The sequence below is a fragment of the Engystomops pustulosus genome, unplaced genomic scaffold (genome assembly GCF_040894005.1).
Source record: "Engystomops pustulosus unplaced genomic scaffold, aEngPut4.maternal MAT_SCAFFOLD_858, whole genome shotgun sequence".
NCBI lineage: Eukaryota > Metazoa > Chordata > Amphibia > Anura > Leptodactylidae > Engystomops > Engystomops pustulosus.
The window spans coordinates 6634-27670 of record NW_027285737.1 but is presented as its reverse complement, the minus strand read 5'-3'; the positions used below and the strand labels follow the sequence as shown (position 1 = coordinate 27670).

The window sequence follows — 21037 nt, the reverse complement described above, 5'->3', positions numbered from 1 at the left end:
GTATTTTGGAGAGTTTGACAAATCCTATTTTTTGGAGGGGTTAAAAAAATGGCACGAACGTTGGGAGAAGTGCATCTCTCTGAAAGGGGACTATGTTGAAAAACAAATGTTTGAAAAAATGGTGTCTTCATTTCTAACACAGGTACTTATTGAACCACCCTCGTAAGTAAAGGAGCGAGAAGTTTCTCCCTTTGCCTCCATCTGTCACTCCTCTTCCTTATAGTTCGGGCTCTGCCTCCAAAGTTTTTTTTTTTTTAATCTGCTTTATTTGGTGGTTGGTTAACAAAGATGTATGTGTGTGTATATACTGTATGTACCATTGTTATTATACAGATAAACCTTGTATAAGGAGGAGTCACAATCCACCAGTAAGCAGAAGTGCAATCAAATCCTTTACTTCATAAAATAAATCCGAGACACAACCTGCGCCTGTTACACATAAAACCAACTGGTGCGTATTACACTATTTATAGTGAACGTCATCTAAGCGCAGATCACGGTGACGAGCGGTAAGGGATCTGCATGAAGACTTCCACTATGACTCAGATGGTATCAATCACACATATTCTGGTGAGGAGAGAGGGAGATAGGCCCAAATTTGGAACATGAGATTTCTAAGTTACCCAAGTGACTTCATCCCTGCCTCAATCCTTCATCACTGCCCTAGACCTTCATCAATGCCTCAGATCTCCATCAATGCCTCAGATCTCCATCAATGCCTCAGATCTCCATCAATGCCTCAGATCTCCATCAATGCCTCAGATCTCCATCAATGCCTCAGATCTCCATCAATGCCTCAGATCTTCATCAATGCCCCAGAACTTCATCAATGCCTCAGATCTTCATCCCTGCCTCAGATCTTCATCCCTGCCTCAGGCTTTCATCCTGCCTCAGACCTTCATCACTGCCCCAGATCTTCATCCATGCCTCAGGCTTTCAGCCTGCCCAGCGTACCTCTAATATTTGCTTTATGATACCATTCTTTTTGACTGAGACTGGGACTTGGTGCGTTTATTTCCTAAATGCTCCGTTTCTACTTTATCCACTTCCAGATAGTATTGAATGTGTAATAAGGCCTATGCCCAAGTAGGGAGTGCCTGTTCCAACCAGTGGTTCTACAGGCACCTCTTGGCTACTAATAGTGTAATATGGACAGTGGGTGCTAGGGGCCTTCTGGTCTCATCTTCTGCATCTAGTGGTGCCATAGAGTGAAAGAGTAGAGCCAGGGCTGGTATCAGTAAGGTAACGAAGTAAACCTTGTCTATATGGTCTCGTGTTTCTGGCCTATATGGCATGCTACCAGGGGCGCCTCACATGATTGACATTTCGTTATCCTGTCTGGTCGGGATGCTGATGCTGCTTTATTAAAAGCACATAGGGCTGCCTGCATTACTCCCTCAGAATGTGTCTGTGGACCACCGCCCAACCATGTAGAATACCAGAGGACGCTCCATTCATCCCCATACTCTTCTCCCAGTACAGGAAATCAAGTGGCGTTTCTAAACTACCCTCCTTTCTACTTATTAATATGTACAAAAGGGAAATAGATCATTTTAACCCTGTCCCACCCAGTAAACTATCGAATGTGTTAGAGGTCATTTCCCCCCCACTCTTCATGAACAGAACACAGTCACCTGTGCATAGGAAAATTCCTGTATGTCAGATAAATAAAATTCCTGTGTAAGTCCCTGTAGTTGTTTAAGTCGTGATCGGTCGGATGAACCAGTTAACGTAGTTTGTGAATTCCCTTTTCTCGCCACTGAATAAATAATCTGCTGGTTCTGCCTGCCTGGAGTCCGGGTTATCCCACAGTGTAAGATGTTTAGATATTTGGTAGGATTAGCGGAATTGTTTTCTTAGTACTATCCAGGTCGCTATGGTGTCCTCCAGGAGGACACATCTCTTTGTCTTCATTAGTAACTTGGTGTATGGAGTATCTAATGCTGGGACCAGGCCGCACTCCCCCAGCTGCGCCTGTTCCAATGCTGGGCTGGAATAATTATTGGTTCCCTGGTTCCAGTCTATAATATGTCTCGCGAGACACCGTAAATTATATCACTTCACTTCAGGGAAATTATCCCCCCTGAGGTTTTGGTGTGTATTAGTCTTCAGTCTTTATTAGTATTCTGGGATATCCTTGCTCTTTTTCCCCTCCATATGAACTTAGTGAAGGCTTGGTTCAGGTCCCTCACGTCTTGACGCAACGGAAGCGTCTGAAGGGGGTAGAGCAGCCTAAATCATGTTTATTAGATTAATTCTAATGTTAATGTGAAGTGTATAAATCCGGATCTATGTTGTCTATGAAGCGGACATCCAGAAATGGTATTTCAGTGATAGAAGAGGAAAAAGTGAATTTGAGATTATATGCATTATTGTTAAGAAAGTTGACAAATTCAGATGTGATTTTGGTGGAATCAGACCAGATTATTAGACAATCAGGAATGGAACCAGGGCCGGCAAAATGCAGTGAAATAATAAGGCAATTGTCCAGGGCCCCTGCCATTGGCTTTACAGGTGGGTGACTCGGGCAGCTGCCTAAATCACCCACCAGAAGTACGGTCCTGGCAAACACTTATCAATGGCACCTGTGTTAAGACAAGGCAGACAAGACGCTCCCTAGAGTGTGGAGGACCCAGGCAGAGTGTGACGACATCTTCATACACCGGCTGCGTCCCTGCACAACCCGGCAGAAGAACTGGGAGAAGAGAGACAGCATCGGCGTAGGAACAGCCAGGTGATTACAAATTTTATTGATTGGGGGGAATGATTATTAAATTGTGAGTGGGAATGTTTATTGATTATTCGGTTGCTGCAAATATGAATAGACTGGAATGGGGGATGGATTCTGTATATAGAGTGTGCAGGGGATGATGGGGCTGTATATTAATTGTATGGGAGGAGGGATGTATATTGTTTGTGGGGGGGTGGGATGATGGGGGCTCTATATTGACTGTAGTTGGTGGTGGGGCTGTATCTTGACTGTTGAAAGCCTTAAAGTAATACACCTCTTACCTGACAGACCGTCATATTCATATTCTGTCGGACAACACCTCGTCAGTATCCTTCTTCAGATGCCGGGGGGAACCAGATCTCCAGCACTCTACGCCCTAGCTCGTACCTTCTTCTCTTTGGCAGAAAGAAACACACTCTCAATATTAGCAACTTACCGCTTGAGAGGATCTAAATATGAAAACGGATTTTCCTATGGTGTCTAAATCAGGAGATCTTCCTCCACATAACCACATATGGGGTTCTCCAGAAGGGGACCTCTTCACCATAAGGAACAACTCAAAGTGCCATCTTTTCTATTCATTGGAAGAACATCTAGACGTATTCAGTCATGTATGGCACAAGCCTCTCTCTTACACCTTCCCCCTATTCCCTTAGTAGAAAGGGTGCTAAGAAAAATTCTCCAGGACAGGGCCAGGGTGATACTAATCTGTCGTCATTGACCCAAGAAGAGCTGGTACCTGCTTCTGAAATCCATGGCTCTTGTATTGACGAACCACCGTCTTAAAATAATTCCAATATCTTTTAGGTATTGGACTTGCAAGCAGGTCTGGAACTTGGACTTTCAATGAGTACCTTAAAAGGTAGAAATGTCCGCTCTTAGCGCCTTTCTTTACCATTCCCTCGCTGATCACAGGTGGATCAAAAGATCTATAGCCGCTGCTTCCAGTATAAGGCCCCAAATGCTCAGGCAGGTGCCAACCTGGGATCTCACTATCCTGCTTGACGCCCTCTGTAAGGATGCGTATGAGGCTATAGAAAACGCCAACATCCGAGATGTAACTTTCAAAACATCATTACTGATAGCAGTCACCTCAGCTGGGAGATTGGGAGAGTTCAGGCTATATCTATTAAAGAGCCATCCGGTAAGGGTATCTAACACTGCGGTGGGGTACAGTGTAATCGTCGGACCACTGCAAAGCTATACGATGTATTCATGAGGGGATTGTCTGAGGCGCTGCCTTTTCCCCGGACTGCCCCGCTTGCTCCATAGGCCAGCGGTGACTACGACGCGTCATGCGGCAGTCACCGCCCCCTATCCACGCCCCCTCATGAATACATCAGACCGCTTTGCGAGCGGTCCGATGATTACATTGTACCCCACCGCAGTGTTAGATAGTGTTACTGGAGGTTTCCGGTAACGCTATCACTCTAACACTGCGGCGTTTGTTCAAGCACTAGGAGCTGTGCACTTTAGTAACATCTCCTAGTGCCGAAATTTTAGGTGACAGGTCCTCTTTAATTTCAGGGAAAGAACAAGTGAAGGAAGGTGTCCAAGACGACCATCGCAAGATGGCTTTGATCTGCTATTGCATTCCGTTATATGGAACAGGGGAAATCAGTTCCTCCCAACATTAAAGCACACTCCAACCGTGCCAGGTCAGCAAGTATGCAAGGCCGCAACCTGGTCATCCCCTTCCACCATTACCACTTTGACTTGCCCAGCTCCCAGGACCTGCCCTTTGGTAGTAAGGTGCTACAAGCTGTAGTCCTCCACTATCTTGGCTACTTATTTTGTAAATCTCCAGGTTGGACCATCATGGAAATGGGGAATTAGTACTCACCGGTAGTTCTGTTTCCATTGGTCCACCATGACGGCATGCTTATTACCCTCCCTTGTTTGTTGTACCATGTATGTGCTGCTATATCATACTGAATAAAAATTAAGTTGTATCCTCTCTTCTTCCTGTCCCTACAGAGGTCAAGGGGCATCCTCCAGGTTGGGCCATCACGATGGACTAATGGAAACAGAATTACTGGTGAAACGTCCCCCATACATGTGTGTGAATGTAGCCTTAATCGTAGAAATCGTCCTTAGGGAACGTCTATTTTTTTTACATGTTCTGGATGGTACCTAGAAAAATGTAAAAATGAATGAATTCCATGTGTTTTTTTTTTCTACACGGAGGATTTTATTATTTTGTATTTTCTCTTTTACATCTAGGAAAATGCATTTCTCCATCTCTGAACTTGGATGTAGATTACATGTTCATTGTATTTAAATATGTCAGGGACTGGGAAAAACTTTCTTCTATTCCCGACCCTTCGATGAAATGGTCGTCCACAATACGGTGATACAGGTGGATGTTCCCAGCAAAGAGGTTTTCTGTAGAAAACACATCATTATCCTCAAAATACGCTAGATGTTTGTATAAGTGCAGGCGCCCGCACTGCTGCACCGTCAGTTTGATTGTATTATTCAATAGAATAAAGGACAAGTAGCGAGGCAGGAGAGGGGGCGAGAAGAGCGCTCATAGAGTATCCTACGAAAAATATACTGGAGGAAAGAGTAAGAGTGAGGCTCCCGAAATAGGACGTGTTACTATCAGGCATTTCGGCTTCATAACTGATAGGTGCTGCCTTAGGACAAGTCGACAGATCGCACCCGTCTAGATCAAACACAGGAAGTCAGGAGGTCGTAGGATTCTCGTAATGTTTTATTAACTCGAAAACACAACGCGTTTCGGGGTCATAATTGACAGTGACTGACGCTTGGCCGCTGAAGAAAGTTGTTCAGTCACTCAGCCAACTCCGGCGACTACAGGGCTCCCTGGGGGTTGGATAATGACCTGTGAATTTTGGGGAGACCCCTGGATTTTGTGAGAAGGCAGGTAATTTTTTTGCCATGTTACATGACCGGACACCTTTCTCTACATTCCTTCTCAGCAGGAAGTTTACTTTATCTTTGATCTTATTGATTTGTATTGATCTCTGCTCCAAATTGGATATTAATAAACAAATATATATTATATAATGTGGACACAAAGAATCCATGGGCTCAGATTCTCAGATATATTATTGGACTACAGGGTACCTCTAAGGTACGAAGGTTGGTTGCGATTGTTAGTAATATCCATAACATTAGAAGTAGGATCCCAGATGTTTATTGGCGATTGCAGATTTCACGCGGCCCCATGTATTTCCATGGGCTCATACACACAGCGCTGGTTACTATAAGCGGACCTCATACTCCAATGACACAGAGGCTGAACCATTTTTTAAAAAAACTTTTAAAAAAAGAAAATGCTGACTGTCATGTGTGAATTTTCTGTCTAACCAAGACTTGGGAAAACTCTAGGGAACACATTATCCCACATTCTGAGCACTAGATTGGCTTCCCCCCTGTGTGAGTTCTCTGGTGTTGAACAAGATTTGATTTCTTGGTAAAACATTTCCCACATTCTGAGCATACAAATGGTTGCTCTCCTGTGTGAGTTCTCTGATGAATAGCGAGACTTGTTTTCTGAGTATAACATTTCCCACATTCTGAGCATGAAAATGGTTTCTCTCCTGTGTGAGTTCTCTGATGTCTTACAAGATCCGCTTTTATATAAAAACATTTGCTACACTCCGAGCATGAAAATGGTCGATCTTCTGTGTGAAGTCTCTTATGTCCATTGAGATAATATTTGGTGGTAAAACATTTCCCACATTGATTGCAGGAATACGGCTTCTCCCCTGTGTGAATTCTCTGATGTGAAACAAGATAGGATTTCCTAGTAAAATGTTTTTCGCATTTGGGGCAGGAATATGGCTTTGCCCCTGTGTGAATTTTTTGATGTTCAATAAGACCCGCTTTCTGAGTATAACATTTCCCACATTCTGAACATGAGAATGGCTTCTCCCCTGTGTGAGTTCTCTGATGTCTTACAAGAGCCTCTTTTATATAAAAACATTTGCTACACTCCGAACATGAAAATGGTTTCTCCCCTGAGTGAATTTTAAGATGTGTATCCAAGTGTGATTTCTGGTAAAAACATTTCCCACATTCTGAACATGAATACGGCTTCTCCCCTGTGTGAAGACTCTGATGTCTATTGAGATAATATTTGGTGGTAAAACACTCGCTACACTGTGAGCATGAATAGGGCTTCTCCCCTGTGTGAGTTCTCTGATGTAAAACAAGATGGTATTTCCTATTAAAATGTTTTTCACATTTAGAGCAGGAATATGGCTTTGTCCCTGTGTGAATTGTTTGATGTTCAATGAGACCCGCTTTCTGGATAAAACACTTCCCACATTCCGAACATGAAAAAGGCTTCTCTCCTGTGTGGATTCTCTGATGTCGAAGAAAATTTTGCTTGTGAGTAAACGATTTACCACATTCTTGACATACAATAGATGAGGGGTCTTCCCTGTGAGGGGCTGGGGGTATATCCAGGGTCATGGTCTGCGCTTCATATGTATCTTGTGTGGTACCAGGATCATTACAGGCAGAAGACATCAGATGTTCCTCTGAGCTCCTCGTATAGTTATCTGACAAAAAATAATATAATGTAAAACAAGTAAAAATAAATACAATGTGGAAGACTTGTAGGTAAATTATTAAGCAACTCAAAGGAGACAAGACATTGCCGTCCATCATTAGAACACGGAGACCCATCTGACCACATCTGCCCCATCCTCCCCCTGTCTCTACACTGTTTATACTGGACGTGGGGCAATACGCTGCGTTCCCGGCCTACAGAGGTGATGGGTCTTTAAGAAACTCTCCAACTTTATATCTCAGGTCTCTGTGGGGCAGTTACAGGAAGGAGCCGGAGCAGAACGTTCTGAGCTCCGCTGCTTCCTGTAATGGTGAGGAGATTCCTCCATGTTTCATCTCAGATTGTGGCTTTGTACTAGGTCCTGGACTCTTGTGCTGCTTGTCCTGTCCCCACACTGTGACCCCGGACCTGTGCGGTCCGCCCTCTGTCTATACTCGGATCCTGTCCCTCCAGCAGGAGGCGCTGATGTGTTTGGTGCAGTCGGATCAGCGGTCGCTGCCCGGAAAACTGCTCCATGAGGAGGCACCTGGTGATCTCCCGGCAGTGACCTCCAGATTCCCAGGAGATAAGCGAGACAGCGACCTCAGGACCCCTCCCATGTCCCCCGTTGGCTGCATGACCTAGAGGGGAGGAGGGGGCAGTAATGTCCTGTATGAAGAGGCTGCGGCCAGGGATTAGTGTGAGGAACATTAAACTAGGAGAAGATCCCAAACCCTGGAGACTCGTCCTTCCATCTCCTGTCACCTGCTCTCCTCTGTGAGCGGTGACTCCTCACCTGGGGGGACATGTGCCGGGGCGTCCTCCTCACCTGGGGGGACACGTGCCGGGGCGTCCTCCTCACACTCCTCACCTGGGGGGACACGTGCCGGGGCGTCCTCCTCACACTCCTCACCTGGGGGGACACGTGCCGGGGCGTCCTCCTCACACTCCTCACCTGGGGGGACACGTGCCGGGGCGTCCTCCTCACACTCCTCACCTGGGGATACATGTGCCGGGGCGTCCTCCTCACACTCCTCACCTGGGGGGACACTTGCCGGGGCGTCCTCCTCACACTCCTCACCTGGGGGGACACTTGCTGGGGCGTCCTCCTCACACTCCTCACCTGGGGGGACACGTGCCGTGGCGTCCTCCTCATACTCCTCACCTGGGGGGACACGTGCCGGGGCGTCCTCCTCACACTCCTCACCTGGGGGGACACGTGCCGTGGCGTCCTCCTCATACTCCTCACCTGGGGGGACATGTGCCGGGGCGTCCTCCTCACACTCCTCACCTGGGGGGACACGTGCCGGGGCGTCCTCCTCACACTCATCACCTGGGGGGACACGTGCCGGGGCATCCTCCTCACACTCCTCACCTGGGGGGACACGTGCCGGGGCGTCCTCCTCACACTCCTCACCTGGGGGGACACGTGCCGGGGCGTCCTCCTCACACTCCTCACCTGGGGGGACACGTGCCGGGGCGTCCTCCTCACACTCCTCATCTGGGGGGACACGTGCCGGGGCGTCCTCCTCACACTCCTCACCTGGGGGGACACGTGCCGGGGGGGCGTCCTCCTCACACTCCTCACCTGTGGTGACATGTGCCGGGGCGTCCTCCTCACACTCCTCACCTGGGGGGACACGTGCCGGGGCGTCCTCCTCACACTCCTTACCTGGGGGGACACGTGCCGGGGCGTCCTCCTCACCTGGGGGGACATGTGCCGGGGGGGCGTCCTCCTCACCTGGGGGGACATGTGCCGGGGGGGCGTCCTCCTCACACTCCTCCTCATCCCTCACACACGTCTCTTCTTTTATGGCTGCACCGATAATGTCCACATCTTTCTCCTCATCCAGAAGCTGAGAAACAAATATTCTAATAGTCAGAAGATGCTGGAGAAGAGGCCGGGAATCCAGCGCTACTTATCTCTGAGGAACATGGAGAAGATCCAGAGCACATGTCATGTCTATGCTCCATCCTCCAGGAGAAGACATCTAATACTGAGGAGCAGGAGGTGACAGCCGTCTACAGCTCATAGGGAGAGACATCTCCACCTACCTGATCCTCCTGTGCAGGACGGGGACATCTCTCCGGGGATCTGCTCTCCCTGGATGGAGGGACTGTAGGGATCACATACACAGACTATATGTATTATATATACAGATAATACAGAGGGGACACGTGTCTATAGTCCTGTCTATTACCTGGTGATGCAAGGCTCCGCGGCTCCTGGTAGCGCTCCTTGTGTCCTTCTACATACTCCCACTCCTCCATGGAGAAATAGACGGCCACATCCTGACACCTTATAGGAACCTGACACACACAATGGCTACAGTCATCCCCCGGAGCCTCCATTACTGGATCATGTCCCAGCATTCCCAGCAGTGTCACCTCTCCAGTCAGCAGCTCCGTCATCTTCATGGTCAGTTCTAGGATCTGGTCATGTATCAGGGGGTGAGGCCGGGGGATGGGGCGCAGGGGTCCCCCCCATTCTTCATACACAGGGGCCGGACAGCGCTCACTAGACGTCTTCTTCACTAATGTGTAATCCTGGTTATGGGGAGACAGCGGGATAATATCCCCACATCCATGTCCCATCCCCCACCACCACATGATATGGGGGGCTCTCACCTCTCCTGTCAGCCGGTACAGGATCTCTAGGGTGAGGCGCAGGACGCTCTCCGCCATCTTGTCCCCCCCTCTCTCCATCCTGGATGAGTCGCTCCGGAATATTCTCCGATATAGAAGATTCTGGATTGTAAGAACCTGAGGAGGAAGAAGAGAAATCCAGAGACCGGAGGAGATTACAGGGAAGATGTAGTGTCCCCCCCGCCATGTGCAGTCCCATGTAATGTCCCCCCCGCCATGTGCAGCCCCATGTAATGTCCCCCCCGCCATGTGCAGCCCCATGTAATGTCCCCCCCGCCATGTGCAGTCCCATGTAATGTCCCCCCCGCCATGTGCAGTCCCATGTAATGTCCCCCCCGCCATGTGCAGTCCCATGTAATGTACACCCTCTCCTCCTCCAGCCTGCAGTCCCATGTAATGTACACCCCTCTCCTCCTCCAGCCTGCAGTCCCATGTAATGTACACCCCTCTCCTCCAGCCTGCAGTCCCATGTAATGTACACCCATCTCCTCCTCCAGCCTGCAGTCCCATGTAATGTACACCCCTCTCCTCCTCCAGCCTGCAGTCCCATGTAATGTACACCCCTCTCCCCCTCCAGCCTGCAGTCCCATGTAATGTACACCCCTCTCCTCCTCCAGCCTGCAGTCCCATGTAATGTACACCCTCTTCCCCTCCAGCCTGCAGTCCCATGTAATGTACACCCCTCTCCTCCTCCAGCCTGCAGTCCCATGTAATGTACACCCCTCTCCTCCTCCAGCCTGCAGTCCCATGTAATGTACACCCCTTTCCTACTCCAGCATGCAGTCCCATGTAATGTACACCCCTCTCCTCCTCCAGCCTGCAGCCCCATGTAATGTACACCCCTCTCCTCCTCCAGTCCCATGTAATGTACACCCCTCTCCTCCTCCAGCCTGTATTCCCATGTAATGTACACCCCTCTCCTCCTCCAGCCTGCAGTCCCATGTAATGTACACCCCTCTCCTCCTCCAGCCTGCAGTCCCATGCAATGTACACCCCTCTCCTCCTCCAGCCTGCAGTCCCATGTAATGTACACCCCTCTCCTCCTCCAGCCTGCAGTCCCATGTAATGTACACCCCTCTCCTCCTCCAGCCTGCAGTCCCATGCAATGTACACCCCTCTCCTCCTCCAGCCTGCAGTCCCATGTAATGTACACCCCTCTCCTCCTCCAGCCTGCAGTCCCATGTAATGTACACCCCTCTCCTCCTCCAGCCTGCAGTCCCATGTAATGTACACCCCTCTCCTCTTCCAGCCTGCAGTCCCATGTAATGTACACCCCTCTCCTCCTCCAGCCTGCACTCCCAGGTAATGTACACCCCTCTCCTCCTCCAGCCTGCAGTCCCATGTAATGTACACCCCTCTCCCCCTCCAGCCTGCAGTCCCATGTAATGTACACCCCTCTCCTCCTCCAGCCTGCAGTCCCATGTAATGTACACCCCCTCCCCCTCCATCCTTCAGTCCCATGTAATGTACCCCCCCATGTAATGTACCCCCCCATGTGCAGTCCCATGTAATGTACCCCCCACCATGTGCAGTCCTATGTAATGTACCCCCCACCATGTGCAGTCCCATGTAATGTACCCCCCACCATGTGCAGTCCCATGTAATGTACCACCCGCCATGTGCAGTCCCATGTAATGTACCCCCCGCCATGTGCAGTCCCATGTAATGTACCCCCCGCCATGTGCAGTCCCATGTCATGTCCCCCCCTCTCCTCCCTTCAGCCTGCAGTCCCATGTAATGTACACCCCTTTCCTCCTCCAGCCTGCAGTCCCATGTAATGTACATCCATCTCCTCCTCCAGCCTGCAGTCCCATGTAATGTACATCCCTCTCCTCCTCCAGCCTGCAGTCCCATGTAATGTACACCCCTCTCCTCCTCCAGCCTGCAGTCCCATGTAATGTACACCCCTCTCCTCCTCCAGCCTGCAGTCCCATGTAATGTACACCCCTCTCCTCCTCCAGCCTGCAGTCCCATGTAATGTACACCCCTCTCCTCCTCCAGCCTGCACTCCCATGTAATGTACACCCCTCTCCTCCTCCAGCCTGCAGTCCCATGTAATGTACACCCATCTCCTCCTCCAGCCTGCAGTCCCATGTAATGTACACTCCTCTCCTACTCCAGCATGCAGTCCCATGTAATGTACACCCCTCTCCCACTCCAGCCTGCAGTCCCATGTAATGTACACCCCTCTCCTCCTCCAGCCTGCAGTCCCATGTAATGTACACCCATCTCCTCCTCCAGCCTGCAGTCCCATGTAATGTACACCCCTCTCCTCCTCCAGCCTGAAGTCCCATGTAATGTACACCCCTCTCCTCCTCCAGCCTGCAGTCCCATGTAATGTACACCCCTCTCCTCCTCCAGCCTGCAGTCCCATGTAATGTACAACCCTCTCCCCCTCCAGCCTGCAGTCCCATGTAATGTACACCCCTCTCCTCCTCCAGCCTGCAGTCCCATGTAATGTACACCCCTCTCCTCCTCCAGCCTGCAGTCCCATGTAATGTACAACCCCCTCCTCCTACAGCCTGCAGTCCCATGTAATGTACACCCCTCTCCTCCTCCAGCCTGCAGTCCCATGTAATGTACACCCCTCTCCTCCTCCAGCCTGCAGTCCCATGTAATGTACATCCCTCTCCTCCTCCACCCTGCAGTCCCATGTAATGTACAGCCCTCTCCTCCTCCACCCTGCAGTCCCATGTAATGTACACCCCTCTCCTCCGCCAGCCTGCAGTCCCATGTAATGTACACCCCTCTCCCCCTCCAGCCTGCAGTCCCATGTAATGTACACCCCTCTCCCCCTCCAGCCTGCAGTCCCATGTAATGTACACCCCTCTCCTCCTCCAGCCTGCAGTCCCATGTAATGTACACCCCTCTCCCCCTCCAGCCTGCAGTCCCATGTAATGTACACCCCTCTCCTCCTCCAGCCTGCAGTCCCATGTAATGTACACTCCTCTCCTACTCCAGCATGCAGTCCCATGTAATGTACACCCCTCTCCCACTCCAGCCTGCAGTCCCATGTAATGTACACCCCTCTCCTCCTCCAGCCTGCAGTCCCATGTAATGTACACCCATCTCCTCCTCCAGCCTGCAGTCCCATGTAATGTACACCCCTCTCCTCCTCCAGCCTGAAGTCCCATGTAATGTACACCCCTCTCCTCCTCCAGCCTGCAGCCCCATGTAATGTACACCCCTCTCCTCCCTCCAGCCTGCAGTCCCATGTAATGTACAACCCCTCCTCCTCCAGCCTGCAGCCCCATGTAATGTACACCCCTCTCCTCCCTCCAGCCTGCAGTCCCATGTAATGTACAACCCCTCCTCCTCCAGCCTGCAGTCCCATGTAATGTACACCCCTCTCCTCCTCCAGCCTGCAGTCCCATGTAATGTACACCCCTCTCCACCTCCAGCCTGCAGCCCCATGTAATGTACACCCCTCTCCTCCTCCAGCCTGCAGTCCCATGTAATGTACACCCCTCTCCCTCTCCAGCCTGCAGTCCCATGTAATGTACACCCCTCTCCTCCTCCAGCCTGCAGTCCCATGTAATGTACACCCCTCTCCCCCTCCAGCCTGCAGTCCCATGTAATGTACACCCCTCTCCCCCTCCAGCCTGCAGTCCCATGTAATGTACACCCCTCTCCTCCTCCAGCCTGCAGTCCCAAGTAATGTACGCCCCTCTCATCCTCCAGCCTGCAGTCCCATGTAATGTACACCCCTCTCCCCCTCCAGCCTGCAGTCCCATGTAATGTACACCCCTCTCCTCCTCCAGCCTGCAGTCCCAAGTAATGTACGCCCCTCTCATCCTCCAGCCTGCAGTCCCATGTAATGTACACCCCTCTCCTCCTCCAGCCTGCAGTCCCATGTAATGTACACCCCTCTCCTCTTCCAGCCTGCAGTCCCATGTAATGTACACCCCTCGCCCACTCCAGCCTGCAGTCCCATGTAACGTACACCCCTCTCCTCCTCCTGCCTGCAGTCCCATGTAATGTACACCCCTCTCCCCCTCCAGCCTGCAGTCCCATGTAATGTACACCCCTCTCCCCCTCCAGCCTGCAGTCCCATGTAATGTACAACCCTCTCCCCCTCCAGCCTGCAGTCCCATGTAATGTGCACTCCTCTCCTCCTCCAGCCTGCAGTCCCATGTAATGTACACCCCTCTCCTCCTCCAGCCTGCAGTCCCATGTAATGTACACCCCTCTCCTCCTCCAGCCTGCAGTCCCATGTAATGTACACCCCTCTCCTCCTCCTGCAGACCCATGTAATGTACACCCCTCTCCTCCTCCAGCCTGCAGTCCCATGTAATGTACACCCCTCTCCTCCTCCAGCCTGCAGTCCCATGTAATGTACACCCCTCTCCTCCTCCTGCAGTCCCATGTAATGTACACCCCTCTCCCCCTCCAGCCTGCAGTCCCATGTAATGTGCACTCCTCTCCTCCTCCAGCCTGCAGTCCCATGTAATGTACACCCCTCTCCTCCTCCAGCCTGCAGTCCCATGTAATGTACACCCCTCTCCTCCTCCTGCCTGCAGTCCCATGTAATGTACACCCCTCTCCTCCTCCTGCAGTCCCATGTAATGTACACCCCTCTCCTCCTCCAGCCTGCAGTCCCATGTAATGTACACCCCTCTCCTCCTCCAGCCTGCAGTCCCATGTAATGTACACCCCCTCCCCCTCCATCCTGCAGTCCCATGTAATGTACACCCCTCTCCTTTCCCAGCCTGCAGTCCCATGTAATGTACACCCCTCTCCTCCTCCAGCCTGCAGTCCCATGTAATGTACACCCCTCTCCTCCTCCAGCCTGCAGTCCCATGTAATGTGCACCCCTCTCCTCCTCCAGCCTGCAGTCCCATGTAATGTACACCCCTCTCCTCCTCCTGCAGTCCCATGTAATGTGCACCCCTCTCCTCCTCCAGCCTGCAGTCCCATGTAATGTACACCCCTCTCCTCCTCCAGCCTGCAGTCCCATGTAATGTACACCCCCTCCCCCTCCATCCTGCAGTCCCATGTAATGTACACCCCTCTCCTTTCCCAGCCTGCAGTCCCATGTAATGTACACCCCTCTCCTCCTCCAGCCTGCAGTCCCATGTAATGTACACCCCTCTCCTCCTCCAGCCTGCAGTCCCATGTAATGTGCACCCCTCTCCTCCTCCAGCCTGCAGTCCCATGTAATGTACACCCCTCTCCTCCTCCTGCCTGCAGTCCCATGTAATGTACACCCCTCTCCTCCTCCTGCAGTCCCATGTAATGTACACCCCTCTCCTCCTCCAGCCTGCAGTCCCATGTAATGTACACCCCTCTCCTCCTCCAGCCTGCAGTCCCATGTAATGTACACCCCCTCCCCCTCCATCCTGCAGTCCCATGTAATGTACACCCCTCTCCTTTCCCAGCCTGCAGTCCCATGTAATGTACACCCCTCTCCTCCTCCAGCCTGCAGTCCCATGTAATGTACACCCCTCTCCTCCTCCAGCCTGCAGTCCCATGTAATGTGCACCCCTCTCCTCCTCCAGCCTGCAGTCCCATGTAATGTATACCCCTCTCCTCCTCCTGCAGTCCCATGTAATGTGCACCCCTCTCCTCCTCCAGCCTGCAGTCCCATGTAATGTACACCCCTCTACTCCTCCAGCCTGCAGTCCCATGTAATGTACACCCCCTCCCCCTCCATCCTGCAGTCCCATGTAATGTACACCCCTCTCCTTTCCCAGCCTGCAGTCCCATGTAATGTACACCCCTCTCCTCCTCCAGCCTGCAGTCCCATGTAATGTACACCCCTCTCCTCCTCCAGCCTGCAGTCCCATGTAATGTGCACCCCTCTCCTCCTCCAGCCTGCAGTCCCATGTAATGTACACCCCTCTCCTCCTCCAGCCTGCAGTCCCATGTAATGTACACCCCCTCCCCCTCCATCCTTCAGTCCCATGTAATGTACCCCCCCCATGTAATGTACCCCCCCATGTGCAGTCCCATGTAATGTACCCCCCACCATGTGCAGTCCTATGTAATGTACCCCCCACCATGTGCAGTCCCATGTAATGTACCCCCCACCATGTGCAGTCCCATGTAATGTACCACCCGCCATGTGCAGTCCCATGTAATGTACCCCCCGCCATGTGCAGTCCCATGTAATGTACCCCCCGCCATGTGCAGTCCCATGTCATGTCCCCCCCTCTCCTCCCTTCAGCCTGCAGTCCCATGTAATGTACACCCCTTTCCTCCTCCAACCTGCAGTCCCATGTAATGTACATCCATCTCCTCCTCCAGCCTGCAGTCCCATGTAATGTACATCCCTCTCCTCCTCCAGCCTGCAGTCCCATGTAATGTACACCCCTCTCCTCCTCCAGCCTGCAGTCCCATGTAATGTACACCCCTCTCCTCCTCCAGCCTGCAGTCCCATGTAATGTACACCCCTCTCCTCCTCCAGCCTGCAGTCCCATGTAATGTACACCCCTCTCCTCCTCCAGCCTGCACTCCCATGTAATGTACACCCCTCTCCTCCTCCAGCCTGCAGTCCCATGTAATGTACACCCATCTCCTCCTCCAGCCTGCAGTCCCATGTAATGTACACTCCTCTCCTACTCCAGCATGCAGTCCCATGTAATGTACACCCCTCTCCCACTCCAGCCTGCAGTCCCATGTAATGTACACCCCTCTCCTCCTCCAGCCTGCAGTCCCATGTAATGTACACCCATCTCCTCCTCCAGCCTGCAGTCCCATGTAATGTACACCCCTCTCCTCCTCCAGCCTGAAGTCCCATGTAATGTACACCCCTCTCCTCCTCCAGCCTGCAGTCCCATGTAATGTACACCCCTCTCCTCCTCCAGCCTGCAGTCCCATGTAATGTACAACCCTCTCCCCCTCCAGCCTGCAGTCCCATGTAATGTACACCCCTCTCCTCCTCCAGCCTGCAGTCCCATGTAATGTACACCCCTCTCCTCCTCCAGCCTGCAGTCCCATGTAATGTACAACCCCCTCCTCCTACAGCCTGCAGTCCCATGTAATGTACACCCCTCTCCTCCTCCAGCCTGCAGTCCCATGTAATGTACACCCCTCTCCTCCTCCAGCCTGCAGTCCCATGTAATGTACATCCCTCTCCTCCTCCACCCTGCAGTCCCATGTAATGTACAGCCCTCTCCTCCTCCACCCTGCAGTCCCATGTAATGTACACCCCTCTCCTCCGCCAGCCTGCAGTCCCATGTAATGTACACCCCTCTCCCCCTCCAGCCTGCAGTCCCATGTAATGTACACCCCTCTCCCCCTCCAGCCTGCAGTCCCATGTAATGTACACCCCTCTCCTCCTCCAGCCTGCAGTCCCATGTAATGTACACCCCTCTCCCCCTCCAGCCTGCAGTCCCATGTAATGTACACCCCTCTCCTCCTCCAGCCTGCAGTCCCATGTAATGTACACTCCTCTCCTACTCCAGCATGCAGTCCCATGTAATGTACACCCCTCTCCCACTCCAGCCTGCAGTCCCATGTAATGTACACCCCTCTCCTCCTCCAGCCTGCAGTCCCATGTAATGTACACCCATCTCCTCCTCCAGCCTGCAGTCCCATGTAATGTACACCCCTCTCCTCCTCCAGCCTGAAGTCCCATGTAATGTACACCCCTCTCCTCCTCCAGCCTGCAGCCCCATGTAATGTACACCCCTCTCCTCCCTCCAGCCTGCAGTCCCATGTAATGTACAACCCCTCCTCCTCCAGCCTGCAGCCCCATGTAATGTACACCCCTCTCCTCCCTCCAGCCTGCAGTCCCATGTAATGTACAACCCCTCCTCCTCCAGCCTGCAGTCCCATGTAATGTACACCCCTCTCCTCCTCCAGCCTGCAGTCCCATGTAATGTACACCCCTCTCCACCTCCAGCCTGCAGCCCCATGTAATGTACACCCCTCTCCTCCTCCAGCCTGCAGTCCCATGTAATGTACACCCCTCTCCCTCTCCAGCCTGCAGTCCCATGTAATGTACACCCCTCTCCTCCTCCAGCCTGCAGTCCCATGTAATGTACACCCCTCTCCCCCTCCAGCCTGCAGTCCCATGTAATGTACACCCCTCTCCCCCTCCAGCCTGCAGTCCCATGTAATGTACACCCCTCTCCTCCTCCAGCCTGCAGTCCCAAGTAATGTACGCCCCTCTCATCCTCCAGCCTGCAGTCCCATGTAATGTACACCCCTCTCCCCCTCCAGCCTGCAGTCCCATGTAATGTACACCCCTCTCCTCCTCCAGCCTGCAGTCCCAAGTAATGTACGCCCCTCTCATCCTCCAGCCTGCAGTCCCATGTAATGTACACCCCTCTCCTCCTCCAGCCTGCAGTCCCATGTAATGTACACCCCTCTCCTCTTCCAGCCTGCAGTCCCATGTAATGTACACCCCTCGCCCACTCCAGCCTGCAGTCCCATGTAACGTACACCCCTCTCCTCCTCCTGCCTGCAGTCCCATGTAATGTACACCCCTCTCCCCCTCCAGCCTGCAGTCCCATGTAATGTACACCCCTCTCCCCCTCCAGCCTGCAGTCCCATGTAATGTACAACCCTCTCCCCCTCCAGCCTGCAGTCCCATGTAATGTGCACTCCTCTCCTCCTCCAGCCTGCAGTCCCATGTAATGTACACCCCTCTCCTCCTCCAGCCTGCAGTCCCATGTAATGTACACCCCTCTCCCCCTCCAGCCTGCAGTCCCATGTAATGTGCACTCCTCTCCTCCTCCAGCCTGCAGTCCCATGTAATGTACACCCCTCTCCTCCTCCTGCCTGCAGTCCCATGTAATGTACACCCCTCTCCCCCTCCAGCCTGCAGTCCCATGTAATGTACACCCCTCTCCCCCTCCAGCCTGCAGTCCCATGTAATGTACAACCCTCTCCCCCTCCAGCCTGCAGTCCCATGTAATGTGCACTCCTCTCCTCCTCCAGCCTGCAGTCCCATGTAATGTACACCCCTCTCCTCCTCCAGCCTGCAGTCCCATGTAATGTACACCCCTCTCCTCCTCCAGCCTGCAGTCCCATGTAATGTACACCCCTCTCCTCCTCCTGCAGACCCATGTAATGTACACCCCTCTCCTCCTCCAGCCTGCAGTCCCATGTAATGTACACCCCTCTCCTCCTCCAGCCTGCAGTCCCATGTAATGTACACCCCTCTCCTCCTCCTGCAGTCCCATGTAATGTACACCCCTCTCCCCCTCCAGCCTGCAGTCCCATGTAATGTGCACTCCTCTCCTCCTCCAGCCTGCAGTCCCATGTAATGTACACCCCTCTCCTCCTCCAGCCTGCAGTCCCATGTAATGTACACCCCTCTCCTCCTCCTGCCTGCAGTCCCATGTAATGTACACCCCTCTCCTCCTCCTGCAGTCCCATGTAATGTACACCCCTCTCCTCCTCCAGCCTGCAGTCCCATGTAATGTACACCCCTCTCCTCCTCCAGCCTGCAGTCCCATGTAATGTACACCCCCTCCCCCTCCATCCTGCAGTCCCATGTAATGTACACCCCTCTCCTTTCCCAGCCTGCAGTCCCATGTAATGTACACCCCTCTCCTCCTCCAGCCTGCAGTCCCATGTAATGTACACCCCTCTCCTCCTCCAGCCTGCAGTCCCATGTAATGTGCACCCCTCTCCTCCTCCAGCCTGCAGTCCCATGTAATGTATACCCCTCTCCTCCTCCTGCAGTCCCATGTAATGTGCACCCCTCTCCTCCTCCAGCCTGCAGTCCCATGTAATGTACACCCCCTCCCCCTCCATCCTGCAGTCCCATGTAATGTACACCCCTCTCCTTTCCCAGCCTGCAGTCCCATGTAATGTACACCCCTCTCCTCCTCCAGCCTGCAGTCCCATGTAATGTACACCCCTCTCCTCCTCCAGCCTGCAGTCCCATGTAATGTGCACCCCTCTCCTCCTCCAGCCTGCAGTCCCATGTAATGTATACCGCTCTCCGCTCTCGGACGCTGTACACACCTGTGGATAATCTCTGTTGCGGCTTCCTGTAGATGTTTCTGGCGTGACGTCACTGGAAGGGGCGTGCTTTCGGGAGGGACAAGGGGCGTTTCTTTTACATGCAGGGGGTCGGTATGTTGTGACGGCACGTGGAGGAGGCGGGTTTGACGTCACGGGAAAGGGCGTGTTTTCGGGAGGGACAAGGGGCGTGCCTTTTACATGCAGGGGGTGGGGATGATGTGACGACACGTGGAGGAGGCGGGGCAGGAGTGATGTCTGATACATGTGTGTATGGAGGGAGGAGCAGCCAGAGAACTGCTACAGGAGATGGAGCTTACATGGGACTGCTACAGGAGATGGAGCTTACATGGGACTGCTACAGGAGATGGAGCTTACATGGGACTGCTACAGGAGATGGAGCTTACATGGGACTGCTACAGGAGATGTAGCTTACATGGGACTGCTACAGGAGATGGAGCTTACATGGGACTACTACAGGAGATTTAGCTTACATGGGACTGCTACAGGAGATGGAGCTTACATGGGACTGCTACAGGAGATGCAGCTTACATGGGACTGCTACGGGAGATGGAGGTTACATGGGACTGCTGCAGGAGATGGAGTTTACATGGGACTGCTACAGGAGATGGAGCTTAAATGGGACTGCTACGGGAGATGGAGGTTACATGGGACTGCTACAGGAGATGGAGTTTACATGGGACTGCTACAGGAGATGCAGCTTACATGGGACTGATACATTAAATGGAGCTTACATGGGACTGATAAATTAAATGGAGCTTACATGGGACTGCTACAGGAGATGCAGCTTACATGGGACTGCTACATTAAATGGAGCTTACATGGGACTGCTACAGGAGATGGAGCTTACATGGGATTGCTACAGGAGCTGTAGGTTACATGGGACTGTGTGGTTGCTGGAGCTGACATGGGACTGGGTGTCTGCTGGAGGTTACATGGGACTGCGTGTCTGCTGGAGCTGACATGGGACTGGGTGTCTGTTGGAGGTTACATGGGACTGCGTGTCTGCTGGAGGTTACATGGGACTGCGTGTCTGCTGGAGGTTACATGGGACTGCGTGTCTGCTGGAGGTTACATGGGACTGCGTGTCTGCCGGAGGTTACATGGGACTGCGTGTCTGCCGGAGGTTACAAGGGACTGTGTGTCTGCTGGAGGTTACATGGGACTGCGTGTCTGCTGGAGGTCACATGGGACTG

General features: G+C 52.6%; 1 protein-coding gene across 1 annotated transcript; it reads right to left on the bottom strand.

The window, feature by feature from the left end:
• Positions 1–4906: 4906 nt before the first annotated feature.
• Positions 4907–19895, bottom strand: LOC140112557 (uncharacterized). Its single transcript, XM_072132535.1, has 7 exons — positions 19824–19895; positions 9645–10019; positions 9458–9566; positions 9312–9373; positions 9034–9112; positions 8053–8961; positions 4907–7266 (listed from the first exon to the last, which is right to left on the bottom strand). Exons 2-7 carry the CDS (start codon positions 9960–9962, stop codon positions 6116–6118), a joined length of 2628 nt encoding a protein of 875 aa, XP_071988636.1. The 5' UTR covers positions 9963–10019; positions 19824–19895; the 3' UTR covers positions 4907–6115.
• Positions 19896–21037: the final 1142 nt, after the last annotated feature.

Excerpts from the sequence above, each read along its gene's own strand:
- LOC140112557 (XM_072132535.1), bottom strand. The coding sequence starts at position 9,962 with ATGGAGAGAGGGGGGGACAAGATGGCGGAGAGCGTCCTGCGCCTCACC. Across the intron at positions 9,374-9,457 it reads GCGGAGCCTTGCATCACCAG|TCCCTCCATCCAGGGAGAGC; the intron begins GTAATAGACAGG and ends TGATCCCTACAG. Across the intron at positions 8,962-9,033 it reads TGTGAGGGATGAGGAGGAGT|GTGAGGAGGACGCCCCGGCA; the intron begins GTGAGGAGGACG and ends ATGTCCCCCCAG.